Genomic DNA, 16,201 nt, shown 5'->3' with positions numbered 1-16,201 from the left:
TGATATGAATTCTCTCTTGAAGGGAAATAATTACTATGATTTACAGATATAAATAACAAATACTTTAAGATTTTTACTAATAGGGAGCTAGAGATAAAAACACTCTCTCTTAGTTCCTGTTGTGGCTCAGCAAGTTAAGAATCCGACTAGTATCCATGAGGATCCCTGGCCTTGTTCAGTGGGTTAAGGATCCAGCACTGCCATCAGTTGTGGTGTATGTCACAGACACGGCTCAGATCTGGTGTTGCTGTGTCTGTGGTGTAGGCTGGCAGCTGCAGCTCCAATTTAACTCCTACCTTGGGAACTTCCATATGCCAAGGGTGCAGCCCTAAAATGGGGGAAAAAAAACTCTCTCTTGCTACCAGCCTGGTTTCTTGTAGCATATCACCTGTTTCATCCTTGCTTCTAGAAGCTCTATACCTCTAGCCAGAGAAATCAACTTGAAACATTACTTGCTCTACTAAGAGGAGGACTTCTAAAGTTGATTAGAGCAGAGTGGATAAAGAGGTCAAAATAGATTTAATCACAATGCAAAAAGACAGTATGTCCGCAGTTAAGGTTAGGAAAAAATACAGAGCTATGAACATACCTGCTTTTACTCATTGCCAAGTATGGGAAACATTACTGCCCTGCACAATGTGACCAAGGATTCAAAATATCTGCTGTAACAGATTTAAAATAAGAGTACATAATCTTCATTTCCCATCAAGTCCAAACCTCTAGCAGAGTCATAGATTGATTTTAGTCCCTTAAGCACGATCTTTCAACTGGTCCACCAGTTGGACTACACATCATATTCAACATGTTTCTGTCATTACCATAACCCTTTATCAAATCAACCCAAAGGCCTTTCAATGACCTACTATGAGAACTGTAGTAGACTGAATACTGGCCCCCCAAAGATATCAGGCCTTGGAGTTCTCTTGTGGCACAGTGGGTTAAGGATCTGGCATTGTCACTGCAGTGCTTCAGGTTGCTGCCACAGCATGGGTTCAATCCGTGGCCTGGGAACTTCCACATGCCCAGGCTTAATGCCCCCCTCCCCCAAAAAAATATCAAGCCTCAATCCCTGAAACCTGTAAATGTTACTTTCATAAGGATGCATAAATTAAGGATATTGAGACAAGGAAATAATCCCAGATTATCCAGATGGGTACTAAATCCCATCCACAGGTATTTTTTTATAAGAGAGGTAAAGGAAGATTTGACATACAGAAGATTTGACATGTGAGGGAGTTCCCATCGTGGCTCAGTAGTTAACGAATCCGACTAGGAAACATGAGGTTGTGGGTTTGATCCCTGGCCTTGCTCAGTGGGTTAAGGATACAGCATTGCCGTGAGCTGTGATGTAGGTTGCAGATGCGGCTCGGATCCCGCGTTGCTGTGGCTCTGGCGTAGGCTGGTGGCTACAGCTCCAATTCAACCCCTAGCCTGGGAACCTCCATATGCCGTGGGAGCGGCCCACGAAATGGCAGAAAGAATAATAATAATAATAAAAGAAGATTTGACATGTGAAGATGGAAGCAGAGATTGATTGGTATGATGTGGCCACAAGCAAAGGAATGCCAACAGACACCAAATGCTGGAAAAGTTAAGGAACGAATTTTCCCTAGAATCTGTGGAAGGAGCGTATTCCTGCGGATACCTAGATTTTGGCTCAGTGAAACTGCTTTTGGACTTCTGGGCTCAGCAACCGTAAGAGAAAAAGTTTCTGACATTTTAAGCCACTAAGTTTGGGGTAATTTGTTATAGCAGCCACAGGAAACTAATACAAACACCAAAATTAATGTTAATAAGCATTAAACAAAAACACAGAAGAAGATATGTGGATGTTACAAGTCAAATTACATAAAATGAACTGGTATGTAAATATATTTCTCCTATTGTAAGAAGTGGTGATCACTACATATATCTGTGAGTGTATGTGTGTGTGTATACATATGCATTTGTATGTGTGAATATATATATTTACATATGTAAGTAAATATATATGTGTGTGTGTTGTGCGTGTGACTCCTTAAAACATAAAATTTGACCAAAAGTCTTTTCTATACTAGAAGCTTAGACACAATTTTCTTTCTTTTTGTAGCTGCTGTTATTAACAAAGACTGACACCTAATCTCTAACCAAGACTTAAAAACTCCCTGAAGGAAATAAATTATTCATAATTACATAGAAAACCTAGCAAATATAACTATCAATAAGCAAAGGTAGTTCTGACCAATAAAATTAAAATGTACTATATAAACAAATTTTGAAACAAATCTTAAAATCTAAAGCAAACAATGATCATTTATTAAACTTTAAAACTTGAAGAAAATAGGTACAATAAAACTCAACGAATATAGGTATCTAGAAGTTCCCATCATGGCTCAGTGGAAACAAATCTGATCAGTATCCATGAGGACACAGGTTCGATCCCTGGCCTTGCTGAATGGCTTAAGGATCCAGTGCTGCCGTGAGCTGTGGTATAGGTTGCAGATGTGGCTTGGATCCCACGTTCAATGTGGCTGTGTTGTAGGCCAGCAGCTACAGCTCCAACTCGACCCCTAGCCTGGGAACCTCCATATGCCATGGTGTGACACAAAAAAGGCAGGGGAAAAAAAAAGACAAGATATCTACTATGACACTGTTTCTTATTCATTGCTCATATTTTCTTCAATTATTTTTAATTTATTCAGATAAGATGGAATTTATATGTAACTATAGAAATGTAACAATGTAGTAATTACATGTAGGTCATGGGAAAAGAATAAGATCTAACATTTATAGAATTTCACCTAGCTATTGCAATGGAGGCCCAAAACCAATTTTATTATTTTTTTGGCCACACCCAAGGCATGTGGAAGTTCCTGGGCCAGGAATCGAATCTGCACCACAGTTATGACATGCACAACAGCTGCAGGAAATGCCGGACCTTTAACCCACTGCACCACAAGAGAACTTGCCCATACCAATTTTAAATGTATGTTAATGCCATAAAAATCTACCCAAAGTGAATTCTATCCAAGTACAACATAGTTTATTTGCAAAAATAACATATTGATTTTTAAGTGTGTTAGACTTTTCTACTGCCACAAAAATACTATACATTTAAAACTTCAACTCACATGAGCCTCTTAGTAAAGCCCATAACCACAATGTGGTGCGTCAACTGCATTAGCTTTACCATAAACAGGCATACCAAGCTAGAGGCTGACCAGTAACCTAGACCTAACGAAAAAGGCAAGATGCTCCAATAAAGATTCCTTATCTTACATAATGAAGTGGGAAATGTTCAGAGAAAAAGCAGGAGATAGGAACTGGACCTAAAAGATCCTAAGCTGAAGACAAGAGGCTAAAGGAGCCTGGAGTATGCCAGTTTTGGAGCTATGATGATGAAAATACAAGTTATTAGCAGAAAAAATAAGAAGAGAGAAGCACATGTGAAGAGGTAGTGTGACCAACTCTCCCAGTTTGCTTAGAACTGTCCCAGGTTTAGCACTGAAAGTCTGATGTCCTGGGAAACCCCTCAATCTCAGGCAAACAGGGAAGGTTGGTCACCTCGTGAGAACAACAGAGTCAATCAAGTTAATAATGAAATACTAGCATAAAGATCAAACATTCTATGTTGTTGGGACCAACGGAGCTACTTCAAATCCAGAAAAACTCTCGGCTGCAGACTCCTTAAGGGAGTTTGGATTTGTGTGAATTTCTGATTAAGCCTTTATTATCCCATGCACATTCTTAAACTTTCCCCTTCCATAGGTTAGCCTAAATTCTTGCAGCCAAAAGAGTCTAACTGAAACACTAGTTTTTTCAATGATAGATCACAGAAAACTGAGGTTATTTCACATTACCTAAACCTTTACTTTACTACCAAAATTGTTATTTCTATATTTGTAGAAAGCTACAAAACATGCATTATATATAGAGTAAACAAAAACAAGATAATGAAAGATTTAGTGAAAAACAAATAAAAAGCTCAGATAGGCGTTCCAGTTGTGGTGCAGCAGAAACAAATCTGACTAGGAACCATGAGGTTGAGGGTTCAGTCCCTGGCCTTGCTCAGTGGGTTAAGGGTCTGGGGTTGCCCTGAGCTGTGGTGTAGGTCGCAGATGCGGCTCAGGATCCTGAGTTGCTGTGGTTCTGGCATAGGCCAGCAGCTACAGCTCCAATTAGACCCCTAGCCTGGGAACCTCCATATGCCGTGGGTGCGGCCCTAAAAAGACAAAAAAAAAAAAAGCTCAGATATACCATACTAAAAAAGAAATGGTGGTGAATCTAACAGTCTATATATAGATAAATAAAAAGTAGTTATATGGTGAGAATGAAACAAAGACCAGTCGTTCTTCAATTCCCCACAAAAATGAAGTTATAAAGGGAAAGAAACTCAATCCCTAGAGATAAATATCAATCCTAGCAAAAAGCAGGGGAGCTGCTATTCTTATGGGAAAACTTGAAATTTCTTCCAGTTCTGATTCTAGTTTCTAACTTCAGATGTCCAATTTTACCTAATCTTAGAACAACTAAGTAATATCAAGTATTATAAGTGGAGGATAAGGTGGGGGTGCAGAATAAGAGCGGTCCTAGCAAAATCACATTTGGAGCACAGTACTGTGTTCAAGTTTTGTGGGTCATATTAAAAAGGGCCTTGAGGGAGTTCCTGTTGTGGCTCAGCAGTAACAAATCCAGCTAGTATACATGAGGACATGGGTTTGATCACTGGCCCTGCTCAGTGGGTTAAGGATCCAACATTGCCATGAGCTGTGGTATACGTTGCAGACTCAGCTTGGATCCTGCACTGCTGTGGCTGTGGCAGCTCCGATTAGACCCCTAGCCTGGGAACTTCCATATGCCACAGGAGTGGCAGAAAAGGAAGGAAGGAAAGAAGGAAAAAGAAAAGAGCACTGAAAAACTAAATAGCACTCAGAAGAAAATAACCAAAATTGAAATCTGAAAATCATGCTATGAAAAATGGCTGAAGGTAATAGGAATGTAAAAATCCACAGAGAAGAAAATGGTGGCTATAACCAAATACTTGAAGTGTTCTAAAGATGGCCACGGTATTTTATTCTCCATTACTTGTGAGTGCAAAACTAGGCCCAACAGGTAAAAACCATAGGAGGAAGATTTGACTCAATGTATTAAAAAAATACTTCTAGGGAGTTCCCGTTGTGTCACAGCAGAAATGAATCCAACTAGTAACCATGAGGTTTCGGGTTCGATCCCTGGCCTCATTCAGTGGGTTAAGGATCCTGTGTTGCTGGGGCTGTGGTGTGGGCCAGCAGGTGTAGCTCTGATTCTACCCCTAGCCTGGAAACCTCCATATGCCTTGGGTGCAGCCCTGAAAAGCAAAAAAAAAAAAGAAAGAAAAAATACTTCTAATAATTTCAAGCCCTCTAAAAATGAAATAAACTAAACAGTGGTGAGCTGCTCAACAGTGACAGTGTTCTAGCAGATACTAGATGGCCATATATATATCTATATCTATATATATATATATATATATATATATATATATATATATATATATACACACATATGGCATTATAAAAAGAGTTCCTTAGAGAAAAATTGGACATTTTTTTCTTTTCTAACATTTAATTAAAAATTTAAATAAATCCAAATATATTGGAAACTTCAAACATATGGACGTAGACAGAATACTAACTTGGACCCCTACTTAAACATCAACCAACTTTAACATTATCAACTTCTAGCCAATTTTGCTCTATCTATAACCCCCTACTTTATCTCACCTTTATATTATTTTGAAGTATACCCCAGATGTCAAATCATTACATTCTTAAATATTTCAATATGTCAAATGAACTTTTAAAACCCTTCCAACTGTAAGACTCTATGTTTACATCACCCCAAAATACAAGAAAATAGAAAAGTCCGCTAATATTTAGAAAGTGAATTATGTTCACCACTTACTCAACCAGTTCAAGACAAAACAAAGTGGTTAGTGCTTGAACATTGTCTCATTGTCTGGTTCTTAGTGACATCTACTGGATAGAAACTGCAATGGAAATGGTGAGACTAAAAGTATCTATTTGTTATGGTTTGGACAAAGGTTTACAGGCTTAAAGTATTCTGAGTCACTTAACATTCCTCAGTTGTTCATCATCTTCTTTTTGTTGTTGTTCATATTCTTTTTAGGAAATAAAAAGGGTATAAAAACTTTTTCAATTTTGATACCATTTAATTAGACTTTTTATAACCTGATTTTCTCCTACCTATCTAACCTTATTTTCTGTTATTTTTCTCTATAAACTATCAATTTGAAAGGCTCCATCACTAATTAGCACTTATTAGCAAATGTAGTAAACTCCCTTTGTATCCTAGACTTTTTCCTCTGATCTAAAAATTCTCTTAAATTCACCAATTCTATTTAGTTTTCCAATTCAAAATATACGGCTCAATTCTATCTCTTCCAGGAATTCTTCCCCAACCATTTTCTTGGAATTTAAAATTTTTTGAACTCCCATAGCACAAATTTACCACCAAATACAGCAAATATCATTAAATTATCTAATAGATTGCTGGTGTGTTAGCTTTATGTCTCTACAAAAACCTATCTATAATCCCACGAAGGGTCCTAGTTCACATATCATTGGTAGCCCTCAAGGTTTAACAAACAGTATGCTCGAATATCTGTGGACTGATGTGCACTATTTATGTATAATACAGATGAAGTAAACTCCTCACTACAATGAGATTTATAGCTTTAAGCACCATGAAAGCAAGGACTGCATCTGTCTTAGCCAATGTTCTGTCCTTTGTACTTTATACAGTGTCTGGCTCAATAAATATTTGCCGAGTAAGTTGTTCATAATCTTAATAATAAAAAAAAAAAAAAGAGTTCCCATCGTGGCGCAGTGGTTAACAAATCCGACTTGGAACCATGAGGTTGTGGGTTCGATCCCTGGCCTTGCTCAGTGGGTTAAGAATCCAGCGTTGCTGTGAGCTATGGTGTAGGTTGCAGACACGGCTCAGATCTGGCATTGCTGTGGCTCTGGCATAGGCCAGTGGCTACAGCTCCAGTTAGACCCCTAGCCTGGGAACCTCCATATGCTGAGGGAGCGGCCCTAGAAATGGCAAAAAGCCAAAAATGTAAATAAATAAAAAAGAAAACAAAAATTACAAAAATGATTACTACAAACCAAACAATGACAGGGAAAAGTCATAACCTGGGACAAAATAAAAATCTTCTTAAAAACTATTTCAAGGAGTTCCTGTCGTGGCTCAGTGGAAACAAATCCAACTAGGGACCATGAGGTTGAGGGTTCAATCCCTGGCCTTGCTCAGTGGGTTGGGGATCCAGCATTGTCTTGAGCTGTGGTGTAGTTTGCAGACTTGGCTCAGATCTGGCATTGCTGTGGCTGTGGTGTAGGCTGGCAGCTATAGCTCCAATTGGACCCCTGGCCTGGGAAACTCTACATGACGCGGGTGTGGCCCTAAAAAGCAAAAAAAAAACCTATCTCAACATATCATGTACTTATAAAGCTTTCCCTATTTATACCAACAGCACAATCAGATCCACTTCCTACTTATAACCAAGCAATGTTAGCAATTACACAATTTTTATTTTCAGATAATCATCATTTTCCACATTTTTGTTCTGCTCTTACTATCCCTAGGAATACATTTTATTTTATTTTATTTTATTTTATTTATTTATTTTTTGTCTTTTTGCCATTTCTTGGGCCGCTCCTGCGGCATATGGAGGTTCCCAGGCTAGGGGTCTAATGGGAGCTGTAGTCGCCAGCCTACACCAGAGCCACAGCAACTCCAGATCCAAGCCGTGTCTGCGACCTACACCACAGCTCATGGCAACACCAGATCCTTAACCCACCGAGCGAGGCCAGGGATCAAACCCGCAACCTCATGGTTCCTAGTCAGATTCGCTAACCTCTGAGCCATGACAGGAACTCCAGGAATACATTTTAAAATGATAAGATGAAGGATTATTCCCACAGTAGGGCTGAGGAATATGATCATCCAAACAAAAGCTTAAGTTCACTAAGGGAGGAGTTGATCAAATGGCATTAAGTGATTTGAGTTGGATGAATCTACTTATGGTGGTTAATTTTTTTTTTTTTGTCTTTTTAGGGCTGCACCCGAAGCATATGGAGGTTCCTAGGCCAGGGGTTGAATCGGAACTGTAGCCACCAGCCTTCACCATAGCCACAGCAACACGGGATCCGAGCCTCATCTGCGACCTACACCACAGCTCACAGCAATGACAGATCTTTAACCCACTGAGCGAGGCCAAGGATGAAACCCACGTCCTCATAGTTGCTAGTCAGGTTCGTTAACCACTGAGCCATGATGGGAACTCCTATTGTGGTTAATTTTTAAAAATCATGTATATAAAGTAAATAACTAAAAAGTTACATTCAAAAATTATGAATATATTAGAGTTTACTACATTATTACTTGACATAGATCTACATTATGATAATCAGATTGAAGGACAGAAAAAAGAAAAATGAAACAAAAATAATGAATGAAAGCTCCATATATGCACTGAACCTTTTGGTAAAAGATTAGGAATCACTTTTGTCCATATGCTACAAACTGAGAGCAACCTATAACACAATTTCAGCATAAAAGGAATATAACTACATTCTTTGACTTTCTAATAAGTTATGGGTTTTTTGTTGTTTTTTTTTTTTTTTGGTCTTTTTAGGACCGCAACCACAGCATATGAAGGTTCCCAGGCTAGGGGTCAAATCGGAGTTGCAGCTGCCGGCCTACACCACAGCCACAGCAACTCAGGATCGGAGCCACGTCTGTGACCTACACCACATCTCATGGCAACACCGGATCCTTAACCCACTGAAACCTGCATCCCCATGGATACTAGCCAGATTCGTTTCTGCTCACCCATGACAAGAACTCCTCTAATAAGTGTTTAACTATAACACTTGAGCATTTTTCTTTAGATGATTCTAAAGTGTCTTACCAATAAATATATATTTAAAATATATATATATATATAAATAAATATCCTCCCACTATTTCCCACTTTAAAAAGGTTAAAAAAAAAAGAGGTGATAAAAAGTGAAGTTGAATTTAACACCTCCTAATCTCTACATCATAGCCTAGGTATGTCATATATCTAAAAAACAAAACAAAACAAAAAAACAAACAGACACAAAATTAAGTGAATATGTACTTACAGCCTGGGCTTGTTGGAATAGTTCGTTCTGATTCTCTCTATCTTCTATTCCATCCTCAAGCATCTGGGAAGGAGGTAACCTGGCACTTCCAATAGCAGCATTCAAGGTGTTTAGAAAAATGCTTGTTCTTTTAGGAGTTAACTGTGCTGGAGCTGAAGAGTGCATGGCTATGGAACCTTCTTTTTCTGCCTACACAGAGGAAGAAAGACTGAGATTCCTCTAGTAAGATTCTACTCCAGTCCAGTGCAATCAAATAATGCCTATAAGCAGCCCCAAAGATTTAAAACTGGGGTTGGGCAGAGGGAGGGGCAAGCTTTAGCTGGCAAAGAAACATTTACCAGGCACCAACTATGTGCTAATAATTTGCTTTATCTAATTCTCACAACACTGTGAGAAAAGTATCATACCCCTATTTCATAGATAAACTATAGTGCAAAGAATTTAAGGAATTAGACCAAGGTCACATAACCAAGAGACAGCAAAGCTAGTATTCACACCCCAATCCCAAACTCTGACATTGTTTATAATTATCCGGTGAAAATTAAAGAGGGAGCCAGAACAACAATGGAAACAGAAACAAATGTTTCTCTATATACAAATCCACTGCCCTCACTAGCATATGAGATTATACAAAGCGTGAAATCAAAAGAAAGTGATTCTGTTACTGCCTAATAGTATATCTCATAATAAAAACACTTTCTATTCAGTCTTTATTCATGCTCAATTTTGAACTTACTGCTTCATAAGACCTCTGAAGTTGTTGCTTTTTTCTCAGCCTAATTTGTTGATTTACTCTGCGTTTGACTTGTCTCTGAAAATGCTTTAGAGCTTCTTGTTTTTTTCTTAGTTGTTCCTTCAGTTCTTCTTCAATCATATATGCTGAAGTCTTTAAAGACAAGAGATAAAAAAATAGTAGTTTTGCCCATGAGGATGCTGTTGTAAACACAAAAGTCAGGATACAATCGTGAAAAGATAATTCAGTTCTATAATATAAAGCTCCCAGTAAAGAAATACAGGATTTCAAAGCTGATCATCTAGACCTTACTAGTGAGTACAAGGAACTTAAACCAAATCACAAACTAAAACTGCAATCTGTGAGCACTCAAATCAAACCTTAATTTTTCAATGAACTCAGAACTAAAGGTATCTTCATTAATTCTTAATGAACCAATTCAAACCTATTTTACGTAACATTTTCAAAATGAGCAAAATAGTTTAGATACACAAGACTGTTCACCACGTACAAAATGTCCTATTATAAAATGAGAATTATGCTTCATTTTTAACCTAGCATGCCCTTTCTGTCATCTCCATCTAGAAAACGCCCACTCAGTCTTCAAGACCATGTAATATCCATCTAGTGCCTCTCATTCTTATTAACGGTTGAGTACAATACTTCTTTTTTTTTTTCTTCTTTTTAGGGCCGTCCCCATGGCATATGGAAGTTCCCTGGCTAGGAGTCCAATCGGAGATGCAGCTGCTGGCCTACACCACAGCCACAGCAACATCAGATCTGAGTCACATCTGCAACCCACACCACAGCCTACACCAGATCCTCAACCCATTGAGCTAGCCCAGGGATCGAACCTGCAACCTCATGGTCCCTAGTCAGATCCCTTTCTGCTGCGCCACGACAGGAACTCTCAGTACTATACTTCTTAACTCCCCCACTAGATCATAAATTCTTTGAGCTCAGGAAATGTATTTTATTATTCTTTCTTTCCCCTATGGTATATAACACAGAGTCTTGAATACAAAGGTAATACTTACAAAATGCTTAATTCCAAAACATTCTAAACAACCTGGAACATTTTATCACATTTGAGTCCTTGATCATTGTTCACCTCTTCTATGTACTTTAAATACCAATGATAGTCATCATAACAGAAATTAAAAATTATTTTAAAAAAATAAATAAATAAAAATCATTAAAGATCTATTACAAGACAAGCAATCCCCACCCCCTCTAGATAATGAAGTATGACTGTATTGTTTCAATTGCACAACTAAACTTTTTGCACCCTATAGACTATCCGTGGGGCAACAGAGAATCAAGTGTTTCTCAGAACAATCAGAGAACACATTTGGATAATTTACAAGTGATGGAACTGATACTTAGATTCCATTAGTCTCCAAAGATGATCTCCCCTTCTCCCCACAATAAATCAAGCCTCTCAGTATTTATGCTCTTGTGAAGTCATCTCCCATACTGAACGTAGTCTGACTGTATATCCAACAGACTGAGGCACAAGTGTTGGCTCCATGATTTCCCAAGCCAGATCATAGAGCAACTTCCACTTAGGGCTTTTAGAATGCTCACTCTAGGGAAAGCCAGCCACCATATAAGAATTCTACCCTGAGACCATTATGCAGAGAAGCCCATGCTGGCCAAGTAGAGAGACCACATGGAAAGAGAAAGATGCCTAGCCAGGCCCCAGTCATTCTAATCATCCTAGCCCACATGACAGTTATATGAATGAGAAAGCCATCTTGCAAATTACAACCCAGGAGATGCCAGATAAATAAGAACCAAGAAATCCAAACAGAATCCAGTCAAGTTGTCTCAGATTATTATCAGTTTTTTGAGTCACCCCAACTGAGGGCTCAGACACTGTGGAGCAGACAAAGCCATCCCCACTGTGCTCTGCTTAAATGCCTGACACACAGTATTGTTTGCTCTATGCCATTAAGTTCTAGTGTAGTTTGTTACACAACAGACAAATTATGAAATAATACAATAGCCATATATGCTATGCAGTGTCTTTGGATGCTGATTTAAGTAGGGGCAATCTGAAACTATGGCATTTTTAGGAATCCTGATAGCTCCTTGAAACTTAGGGACAAAAGTGATTAGGCACTTCCCTTTGGAACAGACATGATCTTAGGGTAACCGAGCTTTAGAAATCCAGCATCTGTTCTGAGCTGACAAGAGCAACATCTATTAACAAGGGTAGGATTCCCAGGCTATATATGTTAATTAGCATATATGATGCTTGATCAAACTGTCTTTGATTGGTATTGATCAGAATTTTTTAGAGGAGGGAAAGGAGACATGTTACATAGTTATATATGCTACAAGACTTTAAACTTTTGAATTAATGTGTGGGAACATGAGACAATTACTTTTAACACAGACAATCTTGATAGTTTTTAGGCATTTTGATGCTACTGACATTATACAGATGTCATAATTTGAGCAGTTAATAAGAGTTATCAATAACTTAAATACCAAAATACCTCTGTACCAAGTCTTACTGTTTCTTCTGGGATGTTTCTTACATTCATCCCTTCATTTCCACTTCAACCACTCTTTTCCAAGGCTTTCCCTCCACATTCCTTACCACTAAAGTCTTGATGCTATATTTCACACCTGATTTGTTACAGTTACATCCTAATATGTCCCCCAAGAGTCTCACCTTTAAGAACTTGAAAGCAATTAATCTAATCAAAAATTCTGATTATGGGAGTTCCTGTTGTGGCTCAGTGGGTTAATGAATCTGACCATCATCCATGAGGACGCAGGTTCGATCCCTGGCCTTGCTCAGTGGATTAAGGATCTGGTATTGCCATGAGCTGTGGCGTAGGTCGCAGACGTGGCTCAGATTCTGAGTTGCTGTGGTTGTGCTGTAGGCCAGCAGCTACATCTCCAATTTGACCCTTATCCTGGGAATCTCCATAGGTCATGGGTGAGGCCCTAAAAAGCAAAAAAAAAATCTGATTACTAAATTCATCTGTAAATATTAAACAGTAAATGAAGTCAATCCCTTCTCCAAAATTTCCTGTGGTTTCCTATCACTCCTGTTTTCCATAATCCTATCAACCTTCATCCCCCTACTAAGCCTGCCACTCCAATCAATCTAATCTACCCCTAAAATTCTGGCTATACCTTGCTTACTCCCTATCCTCTCCATTCTCCTTAAATGGACAATCATCCCCTTTCTATTTCTATTTTGATTAAGCAAATAATTCTTTACTAAACTTTTCTGGGTCATACCAACCCAAAGTTGTATCTTTCTTTTCTGATTAAGTGCTATGATCTTAGCACTTAAATTTGCAAAAGTTTCCCTTCATCTGAAATGCTCTTCCCTACCATCAGTACTTATATAGCATCTCCACTCTTTAGATACACAAACAATATTTCCTCACTCATTCATTCAACAAATATTTCCTGAGGACTTGCTATACCAATATGAGAAACAATAAAAAATAAAGGTCCCTGTCCTCATGGAATTTACAGTTAAACTTTCTCAGGATCCCACTCGGAATTAATCTCTCTCTTAATCTCTTACTGCATTTGAACCTTACTGAATCTCCATTACAAATCTTATAAACTTTAGGCAATCAATGTTACATCAACTATGGTCGTCATCCCTACTACACTCACTATAGTGTCTAGAAGATACAGACAGTGCCTACGTCGTGTGCACGTCATGTGCACGTCGTGTGCAGAGCAAGCATCAAGAGTTTATGAGGTAAACTGAAATATCTATATGTATGTATATAAATGTAATAAATACTCGATTATGCAGACTAAAGCTAGAGCAAGTTTTTAGCAAATTCATATTTGTTCTGTAATTCTAATGCAAGAGCCTATCTATAACAGAATAGAAACAGCACCTCCAGACTGTTCATCTTATCTGTGCACCAGGGACTAGAGAAGGTTAATAAAAAGAAAGATGGAGGAGGAACCCCACCGTATTTGCATCAAACTGACACTCACATGTGCTGGGACTTCTGTGCTACCTGGTGGGGCAGGTTCCACCCATGCCCCAACTGGTACTACAGCCTGGTTCCTCTCAGCCAGCACTGTCAACACGTCCTTGCTCTTCAGGGGGTTTAAAGCCAGGGGCAACTTTGTGGAATTTCGAGGCTTCTTGAGGGGGGCCATATTTCCTGGCACCTAAGATTCCTGGTTAGGAGAGAAGAAAAGCTTAACATCTTCAAACGACTTCCTTAGAAGCTCAGCCCCTTAACACATATGCCACAGGCTCCTTAATAGGAGAGAAGCCTTGGAGGAGGCAGTAAGTAGCCTAACAGAGAGCCAAGAATAAGGATTCTGGAGAAGGAAGGAAAAAAGCTTGCCCTCGTAAAGGAATAGGGACGAGTGGAAAGAAGTAAGAATCTGAAGGAACGAAAACTGTGCCAGTGGTGACACACCGACGTGGGACAGGGAGGAAAGAGCGTAGCAGCCGGAGGGCAAGAGAGCTGGGAGGGTGCGGAGTGGGAACCTGGGTTGAAGGCAGAGTCCAAACAGTCGGTATCCGGTTATGGGGGGAAGCGCTGAACGCCGGGGAACCCCGGGCCAGGGAAAAGTTTGGCCTGTTTCTTAGGCCTCGGGGTCCTAATCCTGCCGAGGCAGCCCTGGCCTAGTATCAACTCGCTGCTCGCCACAGATTCAAACTACCACGGACACTAAAGTAACCGCCGCCAACAAACCGCCAATTTTGGGAGGGCCGCCTTTCGGAACCCCGGGCCAAGGAAAATTTTGGCCCGTTTCTTAGGCTTCGGGGTCCTATTCTTGCCGAAGCAGTCCCGGCCTAGTATTAACTCGCTGCTCACCACAGACTCAAACTACCACGGACACTAAAGTAACTGCCGCCAACAAACCACCAATTTTGGGAGCACCACCTTTCCCCGCTGCGCCCCTCGGCTGGTTTGTATCCGCCTCCTCCGGCTTGCGTCACCTCCCTTGTACAGGGAAGGCGTAGGGCGGAGTTTCGGGTTCCGAAGGGTCGTCACTTCCGCTCTCTGTATCCCTGAGGGGGCGGGACTTGTGAAGCGTAGGGGAGCGGGTGGGGTCCAGCTCAGTCAGCTGAGCTGTTGCATTATCTACCCTGGGTTTAACCCACATCTTTCAGAAAAAGGAATACGTTGGGCTGGAGAGCTGATTAACTGGGAAGGGCAGGGGTCCAGTTGAGGGACGCATGGAAGAAGGATGGAAGAAGGCAGGCCTGGCAGGGCTTTCTTGACGGAGGAAATACGCCTACAGTAAATGATACTGATCCTTTGTTCACTTCGTTACGTTAGCAGTGCTGTTTCATACATACTCTTACATGTAAATATCGCAGCCTTGAGAGTGGTCTCCCTTTCTGCTCCAAGCTTTGCTATAATCCAGGGACACTTCATTTTTCTTGTGAAACACCAGTTTGTTCGTTCATTTAACATATAATTGAGAGCATTTTATATACCAGTACTTTGCTAGGCACTGAATATATATAGCAGTGAACAAAACAGACATATCCCTTGTTCATGGAATTGACAATATAATGAGAAATAACCAAATAGACACATGAATAAGTAAATAAAAGTGGCTGATGGTGATGCGCAACTTGCAACTGGCCCAGGAACTCTATATGCCTCTGGGTGGCCAGAAGAAAAAAGAAAAAAGAAAGGGGCAAGGGAGTAGTTAAATAACTGACCATAGGATTTAAGATAGGTAATGTAGGAAAGGATGACAAGTGGAAGGAAGGGACCTTGTAGAGGTGGTAAAATCAAGAGATTCTAGGTTCCAATGGAGACCTAAGTTTTGCTAGAGCAGAATACTAGAAGGAATGCATTGAAAAAATAAGAGGTGGTCATCCGAGATTGAGATGCTTGAAAGTAAACGGTATAAAGTTATTGTAGATATTAGTAGTGTTGGAGTTCCCTCGGAGCCTAGCTGTTAAGGATGAACACTGTCACTGCTGTGGCACAGGTTCAATCGCTGGCCTGGGAACTTCTGCATACCGTGAGCATGGCCCCTCAAAACATATTGGTACTGTCAAAATCTATGGTATAACCAAGGGAGGGAGTGCTGAGGTAGAAGAACAAGATTACTGAAGAAGAGGTCATAGAAATGGCCAAATGGCTTGAAATCACCAAGATACATGAGCAGAAGAGTGTTGGCAAGAGCCAGGAGCATCCATCTTCAAGGAATTTCAGGAAAAGACCTGGAGCTTGGTAGATGAGAATAACCTGGAAATCAGGGAGTGATATAGTCTAGCAACATCAGATGCAAACCAAGGAGCAGAGCTGAGAAAAAAACAGGA

At 39.9% G+C, this 16,201-nt stretch overlaps 1 protein-coding gene across 12 annotated transcripts in view; it reads right to left on the bottom strand.

Moving 5' to 3' along the window:
* Positions 1–14,886, bottom strand: part of CCDC15 (coiled-coil domain containing 15) — a 69,294-nt gene extending 54,408 nt beyond the window's left edge. For 11 of the 12 annotated variants that reach the window (XM_047752257.1, XM_047752259.1, XM_047752263.1 and 8 more), the window contains exons 1-4: positions 14,802–14,886; positions 13,894–14,082; positions 9,910–10,059; positions 9,174–9,362 (exon numbers count right to left, since the gene is read on the bottom strand). In XM_047752257.1, the coding sequence (XP_047608213.1) occupies positions 9,174–9,362; positions 9,910–10,059; positions 13,894–14,061 (507 nt within the window). In that variant the 5' untranslated portion in view covers positions 14,062–14,082; positions 14,802–14,886. Of the gene's footprint in view, positions 1–9,173; positions 9,363–9,909; positions 10,060–13,893; positions 14,083–14,401; positions 14,775–14,801 lie in introns of those variants that run through there. The other variant, XM_047752258.1, reaches the window with a different exon arrangement.
* Positions 14,887–16,201: the final 1,315 nt, after the last annotated feature.

The sequence above is a fragment of the Phacochoerus africanus genome, chromosome 11 (genome assembly GCF_016906955.1).
Source record: "Phacochoerus africanus isolate WHEZ1 chromosome 11, ROS_Pafr_v1, whole genome shotgun sequence".
NCBI classification, from domain to species: Eukaryota; Metazoa; Chordata; class Mammalia; order Artiodactyla; family Suidae; genus Phacochoerus; species Phacochoerus africanus.
This window is presented reverse-complemented; position numbering and strand designations above follow the sequence as displayed.